At 31.9% G+C, this 26,742-nt stretch overlaps 1 protein-coding gene across 1 annotated transcript in view; it reads right to left on the bottom strand.

Moving 5' to 3' along the window:
- LOC107442968 (receptor-type tyrosine-protein phosphatase mu) overlaps positions 1-24,435 on the bottom strand; it is a 73,010-nt gene extending 48,575 nt beyond the window's left edge. Inside the window, exons 1-11 of the mRNA XM_043042206.2 lie at positions 23,994-24,435; positions 19,168-19,301; positions 16,997-17,177; positions 14,287-14,538; positions 12,736-12,867; positions 9,793-9,954; positions 7,003-7,143; positions 5,642-5,815; positions 3,779-3,913; positions 2,410-2,550; positions 1,956-2,084 (exon numbers count right to left, since the gene is read on the bottom strand). Coding sequence (XP_042898140.1) covers positions 1,956-2,084; positions 2,410-2,550; positions 3,779-3,913; positions 5,642-5,815; positions 7,003-7,143; positions 9,793-9,954; positions 12,736-12,867; positions 14,287-14,538; positions 16,997-17,177; positions 19,168-19,301; positions 23,994-24,066 — 1,654 coding nt within the window. The 5' untranslated portion in view covers positions 24,067-24,435. The remainder of the gene's footprint in view (positions 1-1,955; positions 2,085-2,409; positions 2,551-3,778; positions 3,914-5,641; positions 5,816-7,002; positions 7,144-9,792; positions 9,955-12,735; positions 12,868-14,286; positions 14,539-16,996; positions 17,178-19,167; positions 19,302-23,993) is intronic.
- Between the last annotated feature and the right edge of the window lie 2,307 nt (positions 24,436-26,742).

The raw sequence follows: 26,742 nt of genomic DNA, 5'->3' as shown, positions 1-26,742 counted from the left end.
CAACATAATTTATTAATTGGGTTTAGATTTATGGATGATTTAATTATTTTTAATTTTAATGATTTTGATTTAATTAAAGATATTTATCCTAAAGAACTTGATTTAGTAAAGACTAATTCAGATGATAAAAGCGCTATTTTTTTTAATCTTAATATTAAACTTAATAACAAAAAAAAAATTTATTGGATTTTACGATAAAAGAAGAGATTTTAAGTTTAACACATTTTAATTCCAATTTGTACTATAAAAAAATTTCAAAATAATTTGATTGGTCAAATTATTTGGTTTAAATTTATTTGCAATAATAAAACAGTTTTTCTTATAGATATTGGCAATTTCAAAATTACCTTATCGAATAATAATTTTCCTTTTAGTTATTGTAATTATAATTTTTTAATTCAATGCACTTTAAAGACGTTCAACTAATTCGGCCGATATTGAAGCCCTCATAAACAGGCGTGAATAGAAAGTGAAATTTAGGGTTTTTTGTTCCTGAGGAATATTGATAGCAGCATTTTATTAGAATTTTTAATTGTTGAATGTTTTTGTTTTATTTTTCAAGCTTTTCGAAAGGGATCAGCAGTATAAGTATTCCTAAAAAAAAATTTAAGATTTGGCAATTTATATTTTATTTAATTTTGTTTCGATTATTCTAATTGTAACTTAATCTTTATTAGTTTTTTTATATGTGAGCCTTTCATTATTAGTTCTTTCCCTGTGTACTTTTGACTTGTGTATGTGTATCATTAATTTTTCATTGTATTTTCACTTTAATATTTGAAATTTTGATTGTTTTTTCTAATTTGGTTTTTCCGTTATAGGCCTCGGGGCACAGTCAGTTTTCGGTATTACCGCTGACGACGAAAAGGCTCCTGTATGTTAGCAGATAGTATTTCCCCCGATGAAGTGCTGTTTTTGCTAACATACGTATCATTTAGAAATTCTTCTTTTAGAAACAAGAATTCTAACATTTAGAAATTCCTCTTTTTTTGCTTGATTTGTGTTTCTAACTTTCCAAATTGTTTAAATAAGACAGATTTGGTTTTTGCTGCCTTTAGTACTTTTCCATTTTGACTTATTATTATTTTAAATGTTATTTTCTTCATTTTTCTTTATACTAATTTGGCCTAAATCAGTTCCATTCTTTGATTAAATATTGAATGTAAAATATAAGAAATGAATTTAGTTATTATTTCGAAAAAAATATTATTTTCTAATTAATTTTATCCGACGTAAATTATTTTTAACTATGAAAAGTAAACAAATTCAGCAATAAAAGCGTTAGGGAATTATTTAATTGAAGATGATGTAAACAGGCTCTCGTAACCTTGGTAATGGTTGGTTAGTTGCCATGTTATGGACATAAAAAATAAATTAATTAGATACTACATGGGCCGAATGTCGTATGCACTGCTTCAGCTATATCAAGGCAAATGTCCGAATAAATTATTTTCTTGTGGATAGCCACTAATCTGTTGTAAGATGACCAAAATGGCAGGACAGAAGAAAAGAGGTTCAGGTGACAGTTCTGAGTCAGGGCAACAGTTTCTGCAATGCAGGTACTTTTTCGTTCTATTTATTTAAATTTTCATTCCTCTCAAGCTCTAGCAACCGCTTTTTATGAGATTCCAAAGCTGCCCTTCAAGCAGTTCAAAAAGGAGACTCGGGATTAGTGCTGAACATACACAGCACACTGCACAAAATCAGCAGCTTAAATAAAAAATGCATCACGCTATGGGAGCCACCACACGTTGGAATTGATGAAAATGAGACTACAGATGCCTTAGTAAAAGAGGCGAAAAAGCTCAACCTTGGTAATATTAATGTTAAATGATTAGCTTTATCAAGAGTATTCGTATAACGCATGTAACAAACCTTGGCCGGTACCAATTGTTTTCCTTATTTTAACAATTTTAAAATATGCATATTTTTATGATTGATGCATTACATCTTACTTTCGTTACACGTTGTTCCACGCCATCTTCCTTCGCAGGTGCATGTTCCATCCATACGACTGCATTGAGCGCCATTAAAACAAGTGCATGTGTTAGCACAATTCACACCATACTTATTTTGTGGACACACTAGAATAAAAGAAAAAGTAAATATTTCTTGCTGATAAATGTATGAATTTGTTCCTTTTCACTTTACAGTTTTATTTTTTAAATTCTGACCAGAAAAAAACTGCTTTCTGACAAACATTTACATTACAAGTTTAATGAGTAAAATTATCAATGCGTTGAACATGAGAGTTTACTATTTAATTATTATATTCAATAAACTTCCATATTTAGGTAACCATTTAATATTTACATAATTAAAAATGAAAAAAATATATACAATGCTGCGATAATTTATACTTCTAAAAATGTAGTTCTAGGTTATAATGTAGCTCTAGGTTGTTCTTACGCGTTTGACAATCCTTTCCCATAAATCCAGCTTCACAGTCTCCTTCACAAGCACCGGTTATTTTGTCACAGGGTTTGGTCGAATTAGGATAACAGTGACAAGTAGATGCACAATTTGATCCAAAGCGACCCAACGTACATTCTGAAAACAACAACAAAAATTTTAAATCAAAATATTTCTTATCAATAACATATGCCAACATCTTAAAAAGCTTCAGTTAAAATATGGTAAGCATTAAAATAAAAATAAAAATCTGAATCATTGTAATTCTTTTAACAAAATTATATATTGCGTGTCCAAAATCCAGGAAAACATTATTTAGTTACAATAAATGCTCGAAACAGAACCCGTCAACATTACGGGATATTACATGCTACACGTGCTTGATAGAGTGTCGAAGAAGTAAATGTCGAACAATTCCGAAGATGACAGGCGTTTCAAGCACGATTGCTGATTCAAGGAATAGTAGAGCAATGAGGTCTTCAACTGAATGAACTGGGTACTCGTAAATGATGGCCTTTCTGAGTTCTTATGTTATATTCTAAAAAATCTGACGATCAGGCTCAACACCATCCAAACCATTTTTCTTAAAAACTGTTATCTAGCGATTACTTTGAAATACTCAACTAAACACGCCATCAGCCACATTTGAAGTCGATCATACATTCCTGTTCAAAAACTGCATGTTGTATTAAACTGCGGCAGATGATAATACATCAGTGTTTGTCTAAGACTGTAACCGAGTATAATTTGCACAGCGGTTGTAAAAAGTAATATGGCTTCATTGGATAAGTAAGATCTAACTAAAATATCATGCTAAACATTTCGAAACACATTGAGCTATAATATTGGCCACATTTGTAGCAATCTTTATATGGAGCTAAGTTGAACCATGTTACTTTACTTCTGAAATTTGATTGCACGACACTATAGAACAATTAAAAATTCACATTTTGATATGGTTAAAACGAATTTGAGCCATCTTCGGTTAGAAGAATTCAGAAGTGGGTCAAGGTAGTGATAATAGGGTTTACGATTTATCTGAAAGATGATGTTTTGTTTGCTTTAAATTCTGTCCCGTGATCTTCTTCTGTAAGACCCCAGAAGTTTCACGGTATTTCTTTCGTTTTCTTTCATACTTTTACTGATGATCAACAATTTTAGTTTTTCCATTTACAAAATGCTGTTAAAAAAAACTAAAAATACAAGATTCTTTTTTAACACGAAAAAACAATAAGAGGGGACGCTTCTTGATAATTTTGAGAATTACCCATTGTTATCCTGTTATCTAATTCCACGGATAGTCAAGTGTTTAGAGTAATTAAATTATAGACTAGAAAAAAAAGATTAAATTCAAAACATTTCTTACCTGTCTGACAGGTGAAACCAGCCCATCCTGCTTCGCATCCGGAGTAACAAAATCCTTCCTTATCACAATTATGGTGTCCTCCTTCGCAGTGACAAGTAAACTCACATTTATCGCCAAATCTTCCACTCTTGCAACCTACAAATTGCGTAAAATAATAATTTCTTATAGTTTTTTTTTTCGTTCCTAATGCAGCGTGAATGAACATAGTTCTTTCTCATAAAAAGAAAAAGAGATACACAAACAAGAACGAATAACAAGCAAAAAAGTAAAAATAAATAAAACTGAACTGTAAAAGAAAGGGAAAAAAATTAACTGAACATAAGTTTTTTATGGACCCAATATCGGAAGTAAATACATTATTTCTTCTTGGTCGTCATTCGAAAAGCAGTGACCACCTGTTACCTGGGATAATTCCAGAAGATCAAGAATAGTTTCACTCCATAGTTTTCCCCCTGATCTTTCTTTTAACTTCGATGTATGTAAATCTCTAGTAACCAAATTGATACCTAAAGCAACAGATCTATAGCTAACGATTGGCACTTGAAGCTATAGACAGTAAACTCTTTTTTTTTTCGCTAATTTATCAGCGATGTCATATCTTAGAATCGCGCAGTGGGACGGAACTCACTTTAAGAGAACTGCTTTGAGATTTATGTGAAGGTTCCATAGAAAAGACTAGTAAAGTTTTACTGGGACAGAAACAAATGATTGGCCACGGTTAGCGATAACCAGGATCGCTGCTTGAGAATTGGAGAAAACGAAAACCTGATCGAAAAGAGTGACTGAGCATTTAAATGATGCTAAGAGACTGCTATTGCTTCAACCTCTCCATCAAATGGAGATTTCGTAGGTAGCTCGCAGAGATTGTTTGTATGAAAAATTTTCTGAATTAATGCCTGTTCCTACTCAAAAATTGGCATCTAATTTTCTTATATATAGTGATTTAAGTGTTTATAGTTTCAGCTGTAGTAGAATAAATTGTATGGTTAGTAAAATTTTACGTAAATAAAAACTCAAAACTCTACAGCAATTATAGATACAATATTGCGTGACCTTTTAGCAGAGCAATTTTTAACTTCGCTTAAAGAAACTTTTTGTTTAGATACCCATAAGTATTTAAAACAAATTTAAAGTAATATTTATTTCGAGCAATATTTATTTAATACCTGCCAATTAAATTTCTCTAGAAATTCAACTCCTTAGGGAGCATTCGAAGAAGAAATGTTAAATTTATTTCTGTGCTTTCTAAAAAAAGAATTACTTCTTTTTGTTAATTCCGAATTTGATCCAATTAGATGTTTTGAATAATTTTTCAAAGGAAAACATAGCATACAAAAGACAAATTTTTTATGAAAGTTGACTCAATTTCATAAATAATTTGATAAATGAGGTTTTTTTTGTGCTTACTTTCTGTGCCTATCGCTCCAGCTACTAGCGTGTTGCAAATTCCAAATTTACTTCCGGTTAAAGTTTTAATTAATTTGAAACAACAGTCAATTCAGATAACACTTATTAAATAAACAAATTGAATCATACAAAACAAAGCAACCAATTTCATCTTATAAGGCAACGCAATTCTATAAACATTATAAATGAATATCTCTTAACATTATAAGTGAATATTTTTCACGTTTTTTTATTTTAAATTTTTGTGTTTAACAATCATAATAACGAAAGTAATAAACAATATTACATGACATTAATTTATTATAATTAAATGCTATAAGTTGTATTTATTATTTCCAAATTTGAATAACGTGAATGCAAAAATATTTTTTGCTTCTTCAACTTTGACGGGCATTGCTTATTAAGTTCAGCCACAATCCACTAGTCTATAGTTATATAGCAGAAGTGTGCTTATACCTCCACAAGTTGGTCCTCCCCATCCATCCTGACAACCGGATGGACAAATTCCTGTGATGATGTGACAATGTTCATTTCCAGCACAGTGACATTGCTTTTCACAACTGGGTCCATAACTGCCTTTGTCACAAAACACCATTGTCGTCGTCTCTACGCTGTTGTTGGCATTAGGATCTGAAAATGAAAGTCGACTTGGTGACACTTAAAATGATATTAAATTGCCATGCTTTTTTCTCGAAAAACTACAAAATACTGTTCTTTGAGAGAATTAACGAAAGAATCATAAAAAAAATATTCGAAGACATCTATTGAGTTAAAAGATCTAATCAGGATATATAAAAAGGTATCTAATCAGTGCTTCGTATATGAAATAGTAAATAAACTAACATTACATTAAATTTCATAACTGCCTTATATTCACAATAATAATATGAAAAAGCCTAATTTTCACAATTAAAAACTACCTAGTAAAATTATCAAACATAGTTTATGCATATCATACATTTATACCCCGGGTTTCCCAAATAGAACTGACGAGTTGGAAAATTAATCGAATAAAAACACTAGGAGATATAATTAAACGATTTGCTGCTCTCTGTTTTAGAATCCAGTTAGTTATTCTAATCCAGTTTCTTAAAAAAAGTACAATTTTTACCAACAGATAAAACTGCTGTCTTGTAAAACTATAAAACAATGTTTTCAATGTAAGCAAATGTATGTCAGACCATTCCGACTAAGGAATCTGATAACTTGGTACTCGAACTGCATCCCTTTGTTGCTTCAAATGGTGGACAGTTTGAAATTTCTGCTTTATATTGTCCAATTAGCAGCGCCATATGTTGGTGAAATTTTTTAACTAATTTTAAAATTTGATGAGAATAAATTCTCTGGTTTTCTACGCAGATCTCATCAAATTTTAAGTTTTTTTTTTAATCTGCTTCCACTATATTTTAATTGATTTTTCTAATCAGTGACCATTTTTAGGACTTCCGGAAACAGCTTATATAGAACATAAGCACTACATGATGTTTAAACAAACTTTAAATGTATTAGAGAGTTAGCCAAACTCAGTTAAGTTTTCTTTTTTTTTTCAGATTAATGATTTGTTTAAATTAGTTTGGTCCTCCTCTGCTATATACATGTTGTTGTTGTTGTTTCCAATCCTTCACAATATGGCCTCAGCTATATCAAATCCATGAGTTCAAACGCTCTGGCAAAGTCACACACCGAAATTTGAAGAAAATACCATATACATAAATCGGTGTAGTATTTTGCTGGTATTAACATAAAAATATGTAAAACTAAAATTAAATTTTATGGAAGAAATACGTATAAATAATATTTTTTATCGTGCTAATTACCTTCTATTTGGCATGAATTTCCCCTCCAGCCTCGAGCGCAACCTCCATCACAGGCACCTGTTATTCTGTTGCAGCTGCTTACTCCGTAAGCACAGTGACACGGTTGCTTACAATCAGCTCCATACCACCCTGGTTCGCAATCTGAAATTAAATTTTAATTAATGGTTTTATTTTTAACTTTAAACTAAACTGCTGTTTGTAGAAAATGCAACACCATGAAAGAATCATCAGAATCAAATGAAATTTAATGCAGAAACGACTTGTACTGATACAAATAAATGATGAAATTTTCAAAACAAAAGAAACAAATTAAGCGTCCGAAATCAGTATTTGGTGCAGCCACCACGCGCTGCAATAAGTGCTGCTATACGACGTGGCATGGAGTCAAACAGATGTTGAATATCTGCTTGAGGAAGAGAATTCCATATCGCTTGTATGCGCAACCAAAGTTCGTCTTTGGAAACTGCAGGACGCGGATCACGAGTGAGACGCCGACCAACCATATCCCACACGTGCTCAATAGGCGACATATCCGGCGAATAAGCAGGCCAAGGAAGAAGTTGCATGCGTTGTGCTGAACAGAAGTCTCTAACAGTCCGCGCAACATGTGGGCGTGCATTATCCTGCTGAAAGATAGCTCCAGGGATGCCTTGAAGGAAAGGAACGACTTCGGGCTGTAGCACTTCACGGACGTATCTGTTGCTATTGAGATTACCCTCAATTCGTATCAAATTGGATCGTCCATGATACGAAATCGCACCCCAGACCATAACTCCGGGTGTTCGACCACTATGTCGTTCAATAATACACTCAGGAAGGCAGCGTTGACCGGCATAACGTCTAACACGAACACGGCCATCATGGGTCCACAAATTGAAGCGTGATTCATCTGAAAAGACAACTTGGTGCCAATCAGCTCGCCAGTCTCTGTGCTCAAGAGCCCACTGCCGACGCAGCCGTCGATGATCCGCCGTGAGGGGAATCCTGTATAATGGCACCCTTGCACGCAATCCACGGCGCAGCAGACGACGACGAATTGACGAAGCCGACAATTGTACACCTGTAGCAGTAGACCAATGTGCTGCCAGCTGCCTGGAGGAAGCTGTGCGATCATTCACCGCCATGCGGAGCAGGTGTCGATCATCGCGCTCTGACGTCACCTTCTGTCGTCCAGTGCCTGTTTTTCGAGTTGTTCGGTGCTCGTCGGTCCACTGCTTCCAAACTCGCATCACTGTGGAACTGTTCCGCTGCATACGAGCTGCTATTGCGCGATAGGAAAATCCTCCTTCTCGAAGGCCGATTATCCTCCCTCGTTCAAACTCCGTAAGTTGCTTGAATTTCTTATTCTTCCGTCGTGGAGGCATACTCAGGTCTCACTAAACGTTTGCCACTAACAAATAATCATAGACTATTTTCAACGTCCCGCTACAGCACTTTATTTATACGCTTTCAGCATCAATTCAGAGGGCGCTGCGCGCGCCACGCACGCGCGATGGCTCTGAAACTTTATTAATTTGCATAATATCCTATATCCATTATTAAAATAATATTTCATTTGATTCTGATGATTCCTTCATGGTGTTGCATTTTCTACAAACAGCAGTTTATATTCCGTATTTGTTTCCAATTCAAACTGAATTTTTAATGGTGTCATTGCAATTATGTGTAATTATTTTAATGGTGTAATTGCAATTCTAATTTTGTATTACATTCTATATTTTCTTCTACTTTTTTTTAATATTCATGACTCAGTTTTAAAAAATTAGAAGAACATTTTAAAAAATTAAATTAATTTTAAGACTTTTTCTGCATCAAGGTTCAATAGTTTTATTTTCGAAAAAGTCAACTTTATCGTCATTAATCTCACATAATAGAACATTAATCTCACATAATACACATTAATCTCACATGATAGAAACTAAATCCAAAACCCACATTTTTGTCTATCTTAGTGCTTGGGAACTTATAAAATATTACACAGACTATCGGCTAAATACACCCAGTTTTTCATTTTTTTATCTTAGAACCTGAATTTTTTTTCTTTGGACATGTTCATTGTTTCGATTTATGTTCTATCTAACGCATTATAATATATTTAATCACTAATTTGGAGGGAAAAAATTATGCAGTCTCAAAATGGGAATGGTGTGCTTTTTATACAGCAATTAGTTTTTCGTGAAGCTAAATAAAAAGTAAGATTGAAAAAAAAGACTTCATTTGCAATCTATAATAAATGAGTAAATAAATGCCCAAGGTAATTAAGTGAAATAACTTAACGTTTACTAATACCGTGAACTAAGTTTAATGCTTTTTCGTACTAGGGATGCGATAAAGAGTTGAGGTTTATTCGATCTGCTTTCAATGTTCCGGTTCCTATAAGGAAACATTGCGCAGTATTGTGCAAAATTACTTAAAAGAAGGTAGAAATCTCCATTTTTTACCGGCAAAATAGGTAAGTATAATTTTCTTATATTGCTCATTTATTTCGTTCAGTCATTCCAATTAAGAAAAAAAATATGATCATTTATTAATTTCTTAATTTAAAATAGTATCTTTAAAATTTATAGACAGGCACGAAGTCATACCGAACATAAACAAACTAATTATTTCATTTAGTTATTTAAATTTACAACATTAACTTAGTCTTAGGGATAGTTCGTAAAACGCAGCAACTTATTCAAAGGCAACCATCAAAATGGCGCTAAGGATGAGGTCCGACAACATTTTCATCCTATTTTTTAATCCCATAGCACAATTCACTCATAGAAACTTAAATAAATGATAACTTACGTTCCATGCATTTTGATCCTTTAAATCCTGGAGCGCATGAACATCCGTAAGGATCCGGCTTACAGAAAAGATGCAAGGCACACAATTCATCGGTATTCGTGTTGTTTTGAGGTGGGGAACAGAATTTAGAGCAATCTTTACCAAAATGATTACCACCACAAGCTGTAAGAAGCAAGAAAAACGTTAAATACTCTTAAACATGGTGAATTAAATAGGAAGAAGTGAATTGATGATACCTCGAGAAGAAGTGAAGTGATTATACCTTACTATGTGATTTAAATCAGATTTAATTGGATACCTGTAAGCGACGTACAGCATGCGTGTCGAACCTGATTGGCATCAGAATCGACAAACGTCTTGATTTACCAAAAATAACGTCACTTGCAGGCATCCAATGGGATAAATGAAAGTAGCGCAATGTGGGTATCTCGATCCTGATTGATTGTTGTAACGTTGCATTTACGTTACGTTACGTTCTTTCCATTTTATTTCGAGAAAGCCAATCCAGTCAAGTATTAATTATCTTAACTGACACGTTTTATATTCCTTCACAAAGATTTTAATTCTGTCACTATATATTTCTCACTTTATTGACAGGCACGAAGCAATGCAGAACATAAACTAATTAATTATGCATTAAAGTTTCCAGGTGCACAAAACAAAAATATATCGCTGTTACAATAAAATTTACAAACAAATGATAAATCTAAGTTAAGTTTAAAAAAAAGCAAACGGAAAGGAATTATATTTCAATAAATTTGATTGTGCGATACGAGACTGTATATAATTGACTTCACGTTAGTTAACTTATGTAGAGAAACGTATCTCAACTTAAACACGCCATTTTCTAATTAATAATCAGCTGGAGCTAACGTCATAGGTCATATGTGTGGGTATATGCAATCTTCTTCTTGAAGTGACCAATTGCAAAATAATGTGTACCGCAAATAATTATGCGTTCGAATTTGGGAATTAAAGACATATGTTTAAAAAAAAAAAACAATTTAAAAATTTAAATTACTCATTGATTACAACATTATTTGATTTTATAAGATTTAATACCCTGACTATAAATAATAACATTGTTGTCAATTACTTTCATTCTACTAATGGCTTTTAACAATTTAGTATGTACTGCTCAGAGTATATATATACTAGAATATGGTTTCGTCAAAAACGAAGGAAGTTTCGTGAAATTTGGATATTCATTTTTTACAGTGTACATTTAACCTTAAAAGCCTTATTAATAGTTTTAAGACCTACTATCATAAAATAATAAAAACAGTAACTTATTTCTTTTCACACCTCTTTTTTAAAAGCTCTCAACTTTGCAAACAGTAATCGTGATAAAATGAGAATACGAGTAAATCTTAAAAAAAAAAAAATTTCGTTCATTCGTTTAGATTTTTCAAAAGTGATTGCATTTCAAAGCTATAATTAACAAGTAACCGATCACAAATTATATGTCTTTAGCTAATTAGAAATTAAAGCTCTTTAAAAACAGCGCTGCCAATTTGCAATACGCCAATCTAACTGGAAAAGTCTTCAGTCTTTTCCAATCAATCTAACACTTTCACGGTTTATTGCAATATGTCCAGATACTGATAGACTCATAAAAATATAAAACTTACAGTTCAGTTATTTTGATTCGTTTCAAACAATTTGCAATAATGCCGCATTCATTTTGCTTAAATAGCAAAAATAACATTCATTGTTCAATCGGTGAGATTCACTATACCTATTCAAATAATTCAAGGCCTATTGCAACACGTCTAAGCAAATTAGAATGAAAAATCTTCGTGTAATTATCAAATTTAGGTTGATTGTAATAAGTCTAAAAATATCGTTCTCGTTTTATAAATAGTCTGGTGTATTGCAAAATGACAGCAGCACTTGCAAAGAGCCAAATTTTTCTATTACCCTACGACAAATGCATTAGTCGAAAAACATTGAGTAATACAGCGTTAGAAAAACTCTCGCGATTTAGCATAAAATTAAAACTTCATTTTAAATTTAAAGCATTCCAACTGTTGCTTCACTTAAATTTTAAAAATTAATCCTAAACAATTAAATAACATATTCTTAGAAAATAATAAACTAGAGGAGGTAAGCAGTTTTACGTATCTTGGAAGTATAATAAACAACAAAAAAGGAATTGATGAAGATATACAAAATGGATTAAATAAAGCCCAAAGCAGTTACGCTATTCTCAATAAATTCTGCAAAAACAAAAACATAACAAATTCAAAAAAAATAGAAATTTTCAATACTAATGTTAAATATGTCCTTCTATATGGATCTGAGACAATACACTGCAATAAAAATAACATGGAAAAACTTCAAGCACTTAATAACAACTGTTTAAGAAGAAACTTGAGCATCAAATGGTTCCATAAAATTTGTAATGTATAAATCCTTAGAAAAGGAAAACAGAAACCGATTGATCCGGAAATTAAAAAATGGAAATTTATTGGTCATATTCTATGTAAACCTGAAAAATATAAAGCAAAACAAGTGTTTGATTGGAACACTTAGGGCAGTAGAAAAAGAAGAAGAGCTAAAAATACTTTTCGCAAGACGATTGTAAGCGAAATGAATACAATAAGAAAGAGCGACAAAATATCTAGCCACAAATAGAGTGAGATGAAAAGCTGTGATAAAAGCCCTATGCTCCAATTCGGAGTGAAAAGGAATATGTATGTAAGTATAACTGTTGCTTTGAATGTTTCTTGATGGAAGTCAGGATCTTTGGCTTTCCACTAGAGTTATAAGTCGCTCTCCAACCGATAGTTCTATTAAAAATTCGCAAATAATAAATATGCTTTCGTTTTGTGAAGATCTAAGTGCCATCCAGCAAACTGATTTATGTTTTTCTTTAAACCTTCACAGAAGGCAAAATAAAAGGTACTTAAAAGAAAAGTGAATGAAATATGTCTTCCTTACCGATTTCGCAATTTTCCCCAGCAAAACCAGCAGGGCAAACACACACTCCCCACTTATCTTGACAAATACCACCATTGTAGCAAGGAGGGCATTCCTTATCGCAATCATCACCGTAGAAGTTTTCCGGACACTCTGAAAAGCAACAAACAATACATCAATACACTGCCTAAGCAATCTAAAAATTTCACTGTCAATGAATTAACTGAAACAGCAATTGATTAACAGTGAATCAAACAATTAATTTATTGCTACATCTAAATTAGATTATTGGAACTAACTTAAGAATTTTTCTAAAATCGTTTGAGTTCTATAAAGCGGAGCACTACTATTACAATAAAATAAATGGGGGGGGAAATGAGTTGTTATAATAACACTAAAAAATAAATGTTTTTGTTTTCTGTTGCATGAAATTTTTTGACAGATCTTAGGTTCTTTTGTATTGCTGATCTCTAATCTGTAATATGCTTCTCTCTCCAAGCAACGGTTTTTTTTTCAAAGACACTTTTAGTTTATTTTTTTCGAAATGTATAAGTTTAAGAACAATATATGTAACAAGAGGGTGTACAAGTGTTTCGACAAACTTCCAGGGCAGTTAGAACACCTCATCAGGATTAAAATTATATCTGAACCCATGCCCGGAAATGTCCTCACATGCCGTTAGGAACGCTTCCCTGTTATGAACTGTTTCCTTAAGTGCTTATGAATAGGTCATAAAAGGGAAGCACCCCTAGCCATGTACGATGACATTTCCAGGCATGACTTCTTATGCCCTTTTAATCCTGATGATGTGTCTTAACTGCCCTGGAAATATGTCGAGACATTTCCGCCACCCTCTGTTATATATAACGCTTTTAAACTTGTACATTTCGACAAAAAAATGACTAAAAATGTCATTTTTAAAAATAAAATCTGTAAATTTAGGAGTAAAACTAGTTTTAGACTTGAAATTCCCGACCTAAAATTAAGCAAGATCACGCATTTGTATAAATGCAACAAAAAATTTGCTCCCCTGTATAATCAAATGTATTGGATAGTTTTCTTAATATTTCTAAAAAGTACAATTGACTTAGAGAATAAAGATTCATCTACCCACAATCAGATTTCCAAGAGAGTATGTTGAAACCTGTTCAAATTGATAGAATTTTTTTTTAATTTATAGAAATTGAATTATATGTAATGTTCAGGAACCAAATAAGTATAAATCCGATGCATTATCGTACGAATTTACAATATTTTTGAGTTTAATCAATTCCGCAAAAAAACTGATTTTAAATAAACTTTTCTAATTTCAAACAATTTGACATAAAGATATTTTTGAAATGAATATATATTTCAACTTTACAAAACTATGATTACAATATACAAAATGTTGACTTTGTAAAACCATAACTATGTACTGTTATCCACTTAAACATTTTAGCGATAGTAACATTTTAGCACTACGTTTACGTTAGTAAAATGTACTATAAATAATACTTCTATTACTAATTTTTATTAATCAATACATAAGCTATTGTAACAATTATAATTTAAATTTAATAATTCACTTACTTCTCACTATTAGCCTCATTAGAGCATGAACTCCTTCATTTCGTCTGCCATCATAGTAACATTCGTAGACACCCGCATTCGAAACTTGAACATTCTTCAATTCTACTTTCGTCAACCCTGCCCAATCCGGTAACTCTTTACCATTGTGCCTCCACTTAGTAGGCAGCTCAAGACTCTTGGTAACATTTACTTCGAAAGTCACGTCATCACCGGAATTAGCTACGTTGTATGGCGAAAGAGCATCCAACTCAACTGGAATTAGCATTGAAATTCAGAGAAATGTGAAAAGAAAGTGTATACGTCAGCGAATTAAATCATATATTACGTATACATATCACATACACACGCATATTCACAAAATATGTTTCTATTCTTCAATTAATGTTACTTGACAAAACGTAATGAGACAGTAATAAGAGAAAAAGGACTAATTTAATAATGTAATTTATTTTCCAAATAGCAATTCTACGCAAATAAACATGCAGCACACCTTGTAAAGTTTACATCTTTAGTTTGCCAATTGTTCTCATGTTATATTTGAGTAGATAGCACAAAATCAAAATCGAAATAACTAAATAACATTTGATCTTATTGGATATTCGCGTACTCTGTAATTTTAATGGCTCGAGGGCCTGATCTTCTTATGTGCTAATACAAGTGAGCGTAGTACAGGAGCTATTTTAAATTTCGTCGTCGGACACAAAAACGAATTTCACCTGAAATAGTGGATACTTAAAGACCTTTAACTTTCATAAAACTTATTTATCGTTGAAGCACATTATGACTCATTCGAGAATAGCAGGTTAAAACTTATTTATCGTAAAATAATTATGATAAAGTGCAAAATTCCGTACTGTTTCCTATTTAATCGTCAAGCGCATCTGTTTTATTTCTTTTCTTTTTTTTCAAATTTTATAAAAGGAATGCATATAAGAACGTTATTCTTACCTATTTTTAAAATTAGTTTTGAAAATTTTTTAAAATAATTTTGTCTTTCTTTTTAACAAAATAAAGAAAATATTATAATGCAACGTTTTGTTTTTAATAATATTTAAAATTAGCAGATGCATCACTAAGTGGTTGCACTATTTAGCGGTGATGAAAAGATTTTTGATAACAAAAAATGAATACTGCATAACATTTTGGTGTATTGTTGGCCCCCTTTTTTGGTGCTGAGCTAAACTAAATACATATTGCGATTATCGTGCAAAAAATAAACAAAATTGTCAAAATAACGATTGTTTTAAAAAAAATAGTGCAAATATATTACTAAAAATGTGCTTGTTTTTTAAACGAAATATTTTTGCAATGTAGCCATTTAAATGATTCTGATGCGCATGAAAATATGTGTTACCAGTAGAAAAACAATCAAAACTATGACTGTTAATAACAGTTATAGTTTTATAATGAAAAACTAAAATAGTGAAAAAGTTAAAAAAATTTTATCAACATAGACCGTAAAAAATTTTAGTCTACCTCAAATACCAAAAATGGTAGCGACTATCCACATAAACTTTTTGCAGTGTACAGAGTCTATTCACTAATCCCCTTTTTTTCAATTTACATTTTTAGAATCCTTGCTGAAAAAACGAACCCTTCTTCAAAAAAACTTCACGTTGGAAGCCTCAAATTAATATTAAAAAAAGGAAAAAGCAACGCTATCAAAATGTGTCAAATCATTATAAATGAAGGATAAAAAAAACTTCAAAACCAGTTTGTTTGCCAGTGGAAACCTAGAAATGTCTCTAATAATCACCTTTGAGCCGTTGCGGCTCGGGTGATAGAGCGTCCACCTTCCGTTGAAGCGAACCGGGTTCGAATCCTAGTGATGGCTGGTCGATTTGAATTCCGCACCTGGCTCGCACCGACCACAGTGTTTTAAAAAAAATATCCTCTGTAGTAGATATAACATAGGTTAGAGTCCCCTTGCTGTCAGGCTAACCGTGACAGATTTTCATGACTTATGTTAGTTCCATCAAAAAGTCCTCCACGAAGGCAAATTTGTCCCAATACTTGATCTAAGAGTTCCCTTGTCTTCTGGATTAGGTTCAAAATGACAAGGCTACGAAGTTAAACATTAATCCTAAACCCAAAATTGGGTCGGCTCTTCAACGATGGTTATAAAATAAAATATTAATCACCTTTAGTTCCTCTGCTTTCTGTGGCAATCAAATAAGTTTTGATGGTACCTTTCTCGCTTTTTTCAGAAGTGAATTTGTTACATTTCGATAACGTTTTAGTTATTTTTCTCGCTTAAATATTAATTTTCGAACCTCAACGTGCATGCTATTTTGACAAGGATTCTAAATATATTATCATGAATTGTAAATATAGAACACTCTGTATAGTAACTTAACTCTTTAACATTTTCATATTCTATATATTTCTTTCTAATACTGTATTAAAAATTAATAGTTATTAGTAAAATAATAAAAAATATTTCAATAAAAAGCAGCTATAATGCATTTTGTAATCATAAGCAAAAAAATCCTTTCAATCCTTGAATGGACAATGTATTTGTTACATAAAACACAATTTTCATTGTACTGATTTATTTTGCGTTACAAAAAAAGACGTGTAAGAAACTGCTTGATTAACTGTTTTCTACTAAGTTAAAAGTTATTATATATCCTGTTTTTAAGTTTTAAGTTATTATATATCCTGTATGCATCTTTATATATGACTTGAAATGAAAATATCTCATTCTCACCTAGATTTGAAGGTGGCAATTTCAAGGTGACGATGTTCGTCTCCACGCTCGCTTTCAATGCTTGTTTGCATTGATATACCCCAAATCTAGCAAGTTTGTCATCACCAGGCATAAACAGAATACGAGCAAACACTGGTTTTGCTTGCAAAAATTGTTGAGATGATTTCGGAAGTTTGTTTCCCTAGAAATTAAAACAGTTGTATAGTTCAAAAATAATGTTTATTTGAGCCTACGTAGACATGTCTAAGCTGACGTCACTTCACATACTATTGCCCACTGGCAATACATCAATGATCAATTAGTTACAGATGGACCAATAGGATTCGATCGGAATGCGAATACTAATAGTCCAATAAGAATAGAGCAAACAACTAGTTGCCATTCACAACCCCAAACTTATGAAAATTGATTGATTTATTCCACTCAATGATATAGATCAGCCTCTGGCTTGGATATCTCTATACATTTTTTTTTTTTAATCAGGCTTTTCTAAACTCGCTTCCGTATGTGACAGTGGTATCTTGCAAACGAGATATATTTATTAAAAATCTCAATTTTAAAACGCTACGTAGTTCATATAAAATGTACTACATGTATTAAATGAGTTATTAAATGAGATTATTAAATGAGTTATGTCTTGCCACATATATTAAATTATTTGTTTAACAAATCTAGTTATTTTTTAATGAGAAAAACGTTTTTGAATTAACTTTGGAGTAGGAAAAATATTTTTTTATTTGTAACTTTCGTTTTAACTATTACTTTTCACCACAACTTCTGCTCTTCTGATAGGGTTAAATTTTTAAAAAAAAGCCTAATAAGGAAATAATTTGAGAAAGTTAGAAACAGGGGTTTTAAGAACTGGGGGTGGGTTCAATACCTAAATCGAAACACCGCACAATATAACTGTTACTCCTCGCTCTTGATTTTTTTTATTCATTTGTTGCAACAAGAATCTTTCATGTAAGCAGATCATTTTCTTTTTGTTTATTAATTGGTGAAAAAATCGAATTATAATCTTCATTAGATGATAGTACGGCTAAAGAACAAAGACATGAAAAAGGTTTTTAAAAAGCAATACTGTTTTATACTGATTTTATAAATCCGTATACTTTTAAAACTTTCTTTCATTCTATATCTTGAAGATAAAGAATAACTTTATCCCACCTATCTAAAAATATTATATTAAATAATTATTATCAGATTAACCGGAAACATGAATTTTTCCTAATTCCTGATTCTAGTAAAAATATTATTTTCTGCAGATAAAATTTAAAGTAATTTAGATGTTGAGTTTTCTATCAAGAAAAATAATTAAAATTATTTCAACTGAATAGTTTCATAATCCGAACTTGTCTTGATTTGTTTATCATATTGAGTAATTGATTCTATAAATGACTAACTTCCGGAAGATAAAAAGCCACATTAAGTCACAGACGATAAGACTTAATCAAACACATTAAGACGTGATTTGGCAAACAAATCTTTCTATACAAATCGATTGTAGGCCTTAAAATTTGAAAGCAAGTTTTAACGTATTTCTTACAGGAAACGTAAATGCATTGTTTTTCTACCCTTTTACGATAAAGGGCAACATCTTTTAAAATTCATTGAACTGTTCATTATTATTTCAAACAAGTTGCTGCAAATGAAGTGTGTCTCATGGCTTTAATCCACAAATGATTAACCTTAAAACAGATAGTTTTCAGAAATTTGCGACACGGATATAAAGAGAGCTTGAGTCTAACTCACACTTTTTTAAAAGATTCCATTTTCACATGATGTATCTTAGTATTGTTGCCACAAAAGTATTTTACGAGTTTCCGTATTTGCCATTGATTACAGCACAATTCAGAGAAAAATCTTATCATCTTTTTGGCTTTTTGAAAATCGTTGCGTTTTGGGCCAAAAACGCTCGCTTAAACTATTTGGAAATGTAGCGTATCATTATATTACCCCAAGCACTTCAAATGTATATAAATGATAGTACTTAGAGAATACCTCTCTATAATATGATTATCATTAAACTGACCTTGCTTTATATCCTGACATTCTAATAATTGAACTGCGAGAAAGTATGAAGACTTACTCATTACGTATCCATTCCGATAATGCAGCAAATACTATCAGTATTTTTTGGTACGTTTACGAATGAATCTAAAGATACTTACTTGACCAGTATCGAGCAGTCGCGAAAATTTTATTTTTTTATAGTTCTCATCACTGAGACACTGAATAAGAGACCGCATATCAGGTTGCAAACGTCCCCAAACATTCTGCAGTGTGAAATTGGCATCGAATTCTCCTACGGAAAAGAAAATGCATCATGGAATATGCTAGTGGTTCAATATTTGTAGAATAAATTTATTTATAAGGGCAGATGAAAAAAATTCTTCTCTCTGTTTGATAAGTTGAGTCAGGTTATATAAATGTAGACATAGTAAATGAAATAAAAGTATAACATTTTTAAACTACCTTGAATAAATCAAGACTTACAAACTAGAAGCAATGCGATTTCCATCCTAATGAATAAACGAACCTATAAAATCGACTTATATAATACAAACGACCATAGTTAAAGTTCACGCCAATATGTCTACACGGTGACAATAGTCGCCAATCTACAATGTCGCTAAAATCATAGACAACAAAATTGTCGCCTTTGGAAGTTACCAAATAGTAACGAAAAATAGTTTTTTGCATCGAATTCCATGCGTTTAAAAAAATTGTTGTACTAAGTTTATTATTCTACGAGTAGTTTTAAATTTTTTTAAAATGGAATAACTGAAAGTTTCTAGTATAAAAAATTTGAATTTAAATATTGACACTTTTTTTTTCTTCCAATGCCCACATGTGTTAACATCCGTTAATTCAGGCATACACAGGGCGATTTTGTTGGCCTCTCTTTCAGGGCACCATGTTAGGTGGGCCAACGCTCCCACAGTGAGGACAGATAGTACAGAGAAGGAAAGAACATCCATGCCTTCCCGGGATTCGAACCCAGAACCTGTATAGGACAGTTCCATGCCCCCTACACAGGCCCGTCGGCTAAATATTGATACTTCAAATTGACACGTTGTGCTGTGCCTTGCATTCATGTACTAACAGTATAATTATGCATCGATAAAACGTTGTTTTTTGCTCTTTTAGAATTGACTTTATTTAGAATTTTCAGACAATTAATTTTCAATGTAACATTTTGTTAATATTTACTTTTTCTCTTTTCCTCATTTATTTGGTAGAATCAGCGTTTTAATCTGTATGTTTAATTTATTTACTAATATTATTTTACCTTTTTTCGCGTTATTTTAATAAATACTAAACTTCAACCATTAGGGGTTAATGACTTTAATTAGTGTAAGGCGTAATAGAAGCAATTAATAATTTTTGATAACAGGAATAATGCAATTGGGTATAATATAGCCTGTCACAGGTTGTGTTGTTCCTACTAAATTTAACCCATGAACGGCATTTTCTGCGAGCCTAACTTCAAGCCACAAATAAACAAACGAAGTGTTCGATCGTTTAAATAGCTGCTCGCCAGATTTTATTGCATTATAAAGAAAAGTTATTGAAACTAAATACAACTAAATAAACAACAACAACTAAAACAAATAACAACAACTACTAATAACAATAACTAAATAAACTACAACTAAATTCCATTCGTTTAGCATTGCGTCATATGTTGTTCCTACTAAATCGAAGTAGTTGTGTTTTTTTCATATTATACCCAATTGTAAAGTTCGATTTTTTTTTCTCAAGTTTGTCTACCATATTAAGTTTTTGGACCACTAAATAAAGACCTAAATGGTACTGTTGGACCATTAAATTTTTATTTCTGGTTTGAACCCTAACTATAACAAAAAAAAACAATTCAAGTAAATAAACAATTCATGTAAATAAACAATACAAATAGTGGCATAAATAATGCGTAATAGTGGAATAAATAATGCGTATCGCATAAAAATACTTATTTCCAGATTATTTTTTTATCACTAATACGTGTTTTTAATAAGTGAGTATTAAGAAACTTTATTTAAAATTGTAAGGGTCATTAGAAATGAGAGTGTTTCATCACGTAATCGAACTAACCTTAAGCTACTTGCGGTTAGTTGGAATCTAGAGCTTTTTATTTCTCTGAAATTATATTGGGTCATATAAGGTTACTTTAAAGAAATAATTATAATAAAAACCGAAATGATGAAAAAACTTATTATGATCTCGTGACAAATCAATAGGTACAATTCGAAATTTAAACGAAAAATGAGAATAATAATATTAAATTTACTGATTTATGTTCGTATAACTATGCTTTAAAAAAAGCACAAGGAAACATATGGGGGCTATGCTTATACTATCATAAAATAAAGTCGCTTTTAATGTTAGAGCTTGTTCTTTGGTCTCGGGCATATTTGGCAGCTTTAGAGGGATCTACTTTGCCACAACGCATCAAGACATCTTGAGATCAAGTAGCCCAGAAAACATAAGTTTTATGCCATATTCAATAAATGAAAATATTTTTTGATTAAAACGAGAAAATTGGCATAATTTTATCATATATTTACATATATTATTTTCTCGCTTACTTTTAATTTTACTTTTCCACTACACGCAGTATAGTTAAAAGTGGAAAGAGTTTAAATTCTTGTATTGTTACTCAGAGTTTGCAATGTCGTCTGCGTAACCACAACAACAACATATAAATTACTATAAGCATAAAATGTCTTTCAGTTCTAGTTTTTTCTTTTTCTTAAAAAAAAAAAAATTCAATGTTTTTGAATTTGGGCCGGGATAGCCTGGTCGGTAGGGCGCTGGGCCCATATCCAAGAGGTCGTGGGTTCGATCCTCGCCGGCCGAAGACTCCCCGTGTAGTAAATGGTGACTGATGCACGTTAAATCTGTCGAGTCTCAAAGTCCTCCATGTTCCCACAACAAATCAATACCTCTGGGGGTACTGATCCAGGAGTTTCCTTGTCTTCTGGATTGGTTCAAAATTACAAGGCTACGGAGTTGAACGTAAGTAGTCGTAAATCCATGAAATTGGGTCGGCTGTTCAACGGCGGTTATAAAATAAAATGTTTTTGAATTCAAAAATTATTCTTAACAACTTAAAGTTTGATAAAAGTAAAATATACGCAACTTATAATATTGCCCTCATTATAATTGATAGTTAATTGAACTCATAAATGAAGCCGGATGCAAATCCCCGGGAAACCATTTATGTTTTCTGAAATGTTTACGGAAACAAAAACGAATATTATAATTATAGAAAGATACATTTTCTTAGCGTTTGAATATTTCATAAAAGTTTTTTTCAAATTGTTAATGTGGGAGAAGTATATAATATAACTAATCCTGCGTTACAGCTTTTGAAAAAAAGTTAACTTCCAATGTTTAAATCATTATACAGCACAAAAAAGGGTTGTGATGCAAACTAGAAAAAACTGTTAAATTCTAGAAAAAATCAAAATGAACTGTAGGGGAGAATGGAACTAACGTAAACACTGGACTAATGTAGGCGGGTGAAATAAGTATGCAGTTTATCACTCAACATTTCTCAAAAAATGTAGCCATGTTCTCAAATTCGCTTCTCACTTTCAAATTGCATGACCACACACTTGATTGTTAAGTAGTGAATTCATACAGTTGTGTAACAGTAACCTTGATCGTAGTTTTAGTAGAAAATATAAAATAATCCTTTAATTGTAGAAAAGTGATTAATTAATTTGCTTTTTAGATTCCAATAATAGGCTTAAACACACAAATGATTTCATGAAGCTAGTATGGACGTATGGTAGTCGGGCTATTGTGGACCTATCCATATTGAAGGTTCTATCTTAATATGGGTTAAAGCACATCAATTGTTTTAGTATTTATTTACTAAATTGGATTGATATTGTATAGTAATTAATTTAATTATTAATTTTTGTTGTCATTTTTGGCTTGTATTTATAAAATTCGATTTTTTTGATGCCATGAAACATTTTGAAACTCAATGATTAATTTTATTTATTTTTAAAATATTAACTAAGGAGTTTTAGTATTATTAATGGCAATTCTGAAGTGCGTCCTTCCAAAATTACTTTAACAATGCTTAATATCACGCCTTGCCTCTCAGTCGGCATTTAATATTGAAATGTCAACTAAAATGTCCAATTCAAATTAATATATTTTCTACTAAATAAATATTGATAACAAATTGCAAATGTGGTGGTAGTAACTTTCAAATAAAGTTTTCCGCAATTAGGTTACAGTTTAGTTCGTAATTGTAAAATAATATTTATGTGACTAAACAGCAATTAAAATCAACATTTTCATTCAAGAATCTAAGTTAAAATTAGTTCCTTTTTGATTTCATTCAAGCCCATTTAATTGAAATCAACATTTTGATTATCCACCATTTTGATTTTTCAAGTAACAAAAGATTAACTAACACCTTTTTTTTTTACTTGCCCATTTAACACAATATTATGAGCTAAGTGTGAATAAAAACAGAAGATGTTACTGAAAAGAGATTAATAAATAAATACGGATTAAAATTATTTTTTGTATCATTCAAAATGAATTCAAAGGTTCCAATTTAAATAAAAGAAACACAAGCAGTGTTCAAAATTTTTCTTAGTAAACATTTTTGGAAAGTTTATTAAAAATTGTCTCCACTATCCCGTTTATCCCCTACACATATAAAAATTTCTAAAAAAAATTTTTTCAAAAAAAAAATTGTAAAAATTCTAACATTTTTTCCTAATGCTCAAAACCTTGTGAAAGAATTGTGAGGGCAAATGAGGTTTTGAAATTCATTTAAAAATACGATGCATCAATTATTGGAAAAATTCATTTGTTATTGAAGTAAAATCACAACATAAATTATTTATAAGAAAAAGCCTTTGTTACAACAACGAATAGTAAGAAACATCTAGCACTATCTAGTTGTAGTTGTACATCGACAAATGGTACGCATTAAACATCAAAGTTAGAAAATGAAACAACTCACCTTTTATCCCATTCAGCAACAAAATCCACACAACAGCGATTATCCAAACACAGCTTATTTTCAAATATTTCATATTTGCATGCAAAACAAACTGCAGCACTTAGTAAGTTCGAATTTTTAAATTCATTTCAGAGAAGCGGACAGATTACAAAACAGGAAGCTCAACAACACTGTTTCCGTCGGCTTAGAGTAGGAAGTTGTTACTGCCTTTAGACCTGCGACTTCAGAGAGATAAAAACCTTCTATGCCACTTTTTTGAATTAAAAAAATACCAGAACAGAATATTGAATTATTCTGTAACGAAAAGTTTGAGCTTCAGAACAGAAGGAATAGCTAGAAAAACAACCATTCCTCACACCCAATATATCTATATTGGGTGTAAGGAGATGACGAAGGGGGGGAAAAAAACCTTTCCGGTCAAGATAGTTCCATCCTTTAGTGCAAGGTCTTTTCTGACCGGGTGCTATATATATATAGAAAAAAAAATACATTTGTTATTAGCTTTTTTATTGTTTTAAGGTAAAGTCCTTTGATTTAAATTCGAACTTTTTCTTTGAACTTGGAACAAAATGAAAATTTTTTTTCTCCACATTAACCCACATCTCTAGGGTCAAGGTGACGAACTATTTTTTGGCTACTTATAGTTTTGATTTTAAAATCATTTTAAGAACATGCATGATTTTACTCCTTTAATTAGCCTTTAAAGTACAAGGTTATTCGAAAAGAGGGATCCAATTTAAAAAATTTTTATTTCATGAACTACAAGTTGAACAACCTACAGATTGATTAAAAGAGAAAGGTTTACAATTTTTCACTTATTTTTTAACGTTGGCTGTAAATATTTATTGTGTACCTTCTTAGCTGCACAGCAATCCTCTGACCTAAGTTAGCCAAATTTATCCCACAAGCATAAAAGCATGTCTTGTGCTATTGAGTTTTGAGTTCACCACAGCAGTGACACGGTTCTGCAAATCGGCTATAACTGTTGTAAACAGCCTTATTTAGTCTCCTTAACATAGCCTCACCAGAAAAACTGAAAAATACACGAGATCAAGCAATCAGGGAACACTCGAACAGCCGAAACACTTCTTGCAGACTCAAGATCGCTGAAAGCCTCATGACGCTTGGTAGCCATCTTACAACTGACAGTATTACAAATTACCTGCCTAATGGCATACCCAACCATTTAATTACAAATGAAATTTTTTTTTTTAAAAAAAATTGAACCATCCTCGTTTTAAAAGTATGAGGATTGTTCACATCCAATTTATAATTCGAAAATCCAAAGTAATTAAATTGGGACCATCCCTTTGTATAACATCGCATATTACGCCAATAATTTTAAACCCCACAGCCATAGAGTGAAGAGGGAACTGTAAGGCCGTGAGTTCGTGCATAACTTTTCCTGCACAATGGGCTATTGGCGACGGTCTGGGAAACACCCCTGAGAATGATCCAAAGACATGCCATCACAATTTTTATCCTCTGCAGGAGGGATGGCACTCCCGTTTCGGTAGCCTGACGACCTGGAAGCGAAATCGAGCACTTTACGGTCGAACAGTTTAACGAGGATCAATACCGCACACCCACGGTCCCTGCGCAGACTGATCCAAGTAATCACCCACACGCACACAGATGGCGGTCAATGATGCTTGACCTCGGTGATCTGCTGGGAATATCACCTTTGAATTTGTTCGAACGAAGTGCCTATCATATAGATTTACACTGTTAGCCTCATATATGCTAATTAGTTAGAACCGACTATTAATCAATTTACAATAAGGTGTCTTGGTGTTAATAGTAATTAACATTAAGGAACTCAAACTTACGACCACTCTACTGACTAAACTAGTCGGGCCATATTTTTTAGCCTGTGGATTACTCCCCCCCCCCTTCTGTATTACTTATGGCAGCGAATGCTGCCATAAAGTAAAACTGATTAATAAAAAAATAAAACTGATGAAAATAAACAACCGATATTTAAAAGAAAAATTCCCTGAGCCACCTTCGGAGCTGTTAAAGAAAACAGTGTTTGGTGGATTCTGTACAATTAATGCAGAAAAATTAAGCAACCAAACATAATTTCAGTTATTAATTCCTATAGAATAAGACGACTGGGTCACATCTATAGAAGGGATTAAAGTGACCCAGTTAAGAAGCTGACTTTTTTGGAAAGTTTATAGGCAACCGAAAAGGGGTAAGACCAAACACTAGATGGTTTAATTCTGTGGAAAAAGATCTCAAAACCATGGGAATCCATGAATAGAGGAGAAACCTAGAGTATGATCGAGCCAGATAGAGACTGCTGGCCTGCTGTTATTCTGATGGGAAAAGGATATTAAGCAATTTAATTGTAAAAAAGATGCATTTATTCAGAGAAAACACATTTTTGTATCTCATTTCGTAACTTCACATCAAAAGTTTGCGAAAATCGGTTAACATATTTGACATTAAAAACACAATTAAGTGATTTTTTTTTTCTTTTTTCATATTTTGTATCTGAAAAATCTAATGCCAGGGATTCAAAGCAAAGGTACCGAATTTGACAAAGCCCATGCGCAGCCGCGAAGCGGTAAGTACCAGAAGCAGGGCTTTAATTTTGAGTTAGAATTTTTCGAAAAAAAATTTTAAGCGTGTAAAAATAACATTCAATTCTTTCCTTACTATTTTCTTCCATTTAATTCTTAGTTATTTTTCAAAATTCTTAGTTAATCAAGCATCTGTCTAGTGGTAGCATACGACAGGAATT

The sequence above is a fragment of the Parasteatoda tepidariorum genome, chromosome 2 (genome assembly GCF_043381705.1).
Source record: "Parasteatoda tepidariorum isolate YZ-2023 chromosome 2, CAS_Ptep_4.0, whole genome shotgun sequence".
In the NCBI taxonomy this organism is placed as follows: domain Eukaryota; kingdom Metazoa; phylum Arthropoda; class Arachnida; order Araneae; family Theridiidae; genus Parasteatoda; species Parasteatoda tepidariorum.
Note: the sequence above shows the minus strand (reverse complement) of the source record. Positions and strands in the feature narration are given on the sequence as shown.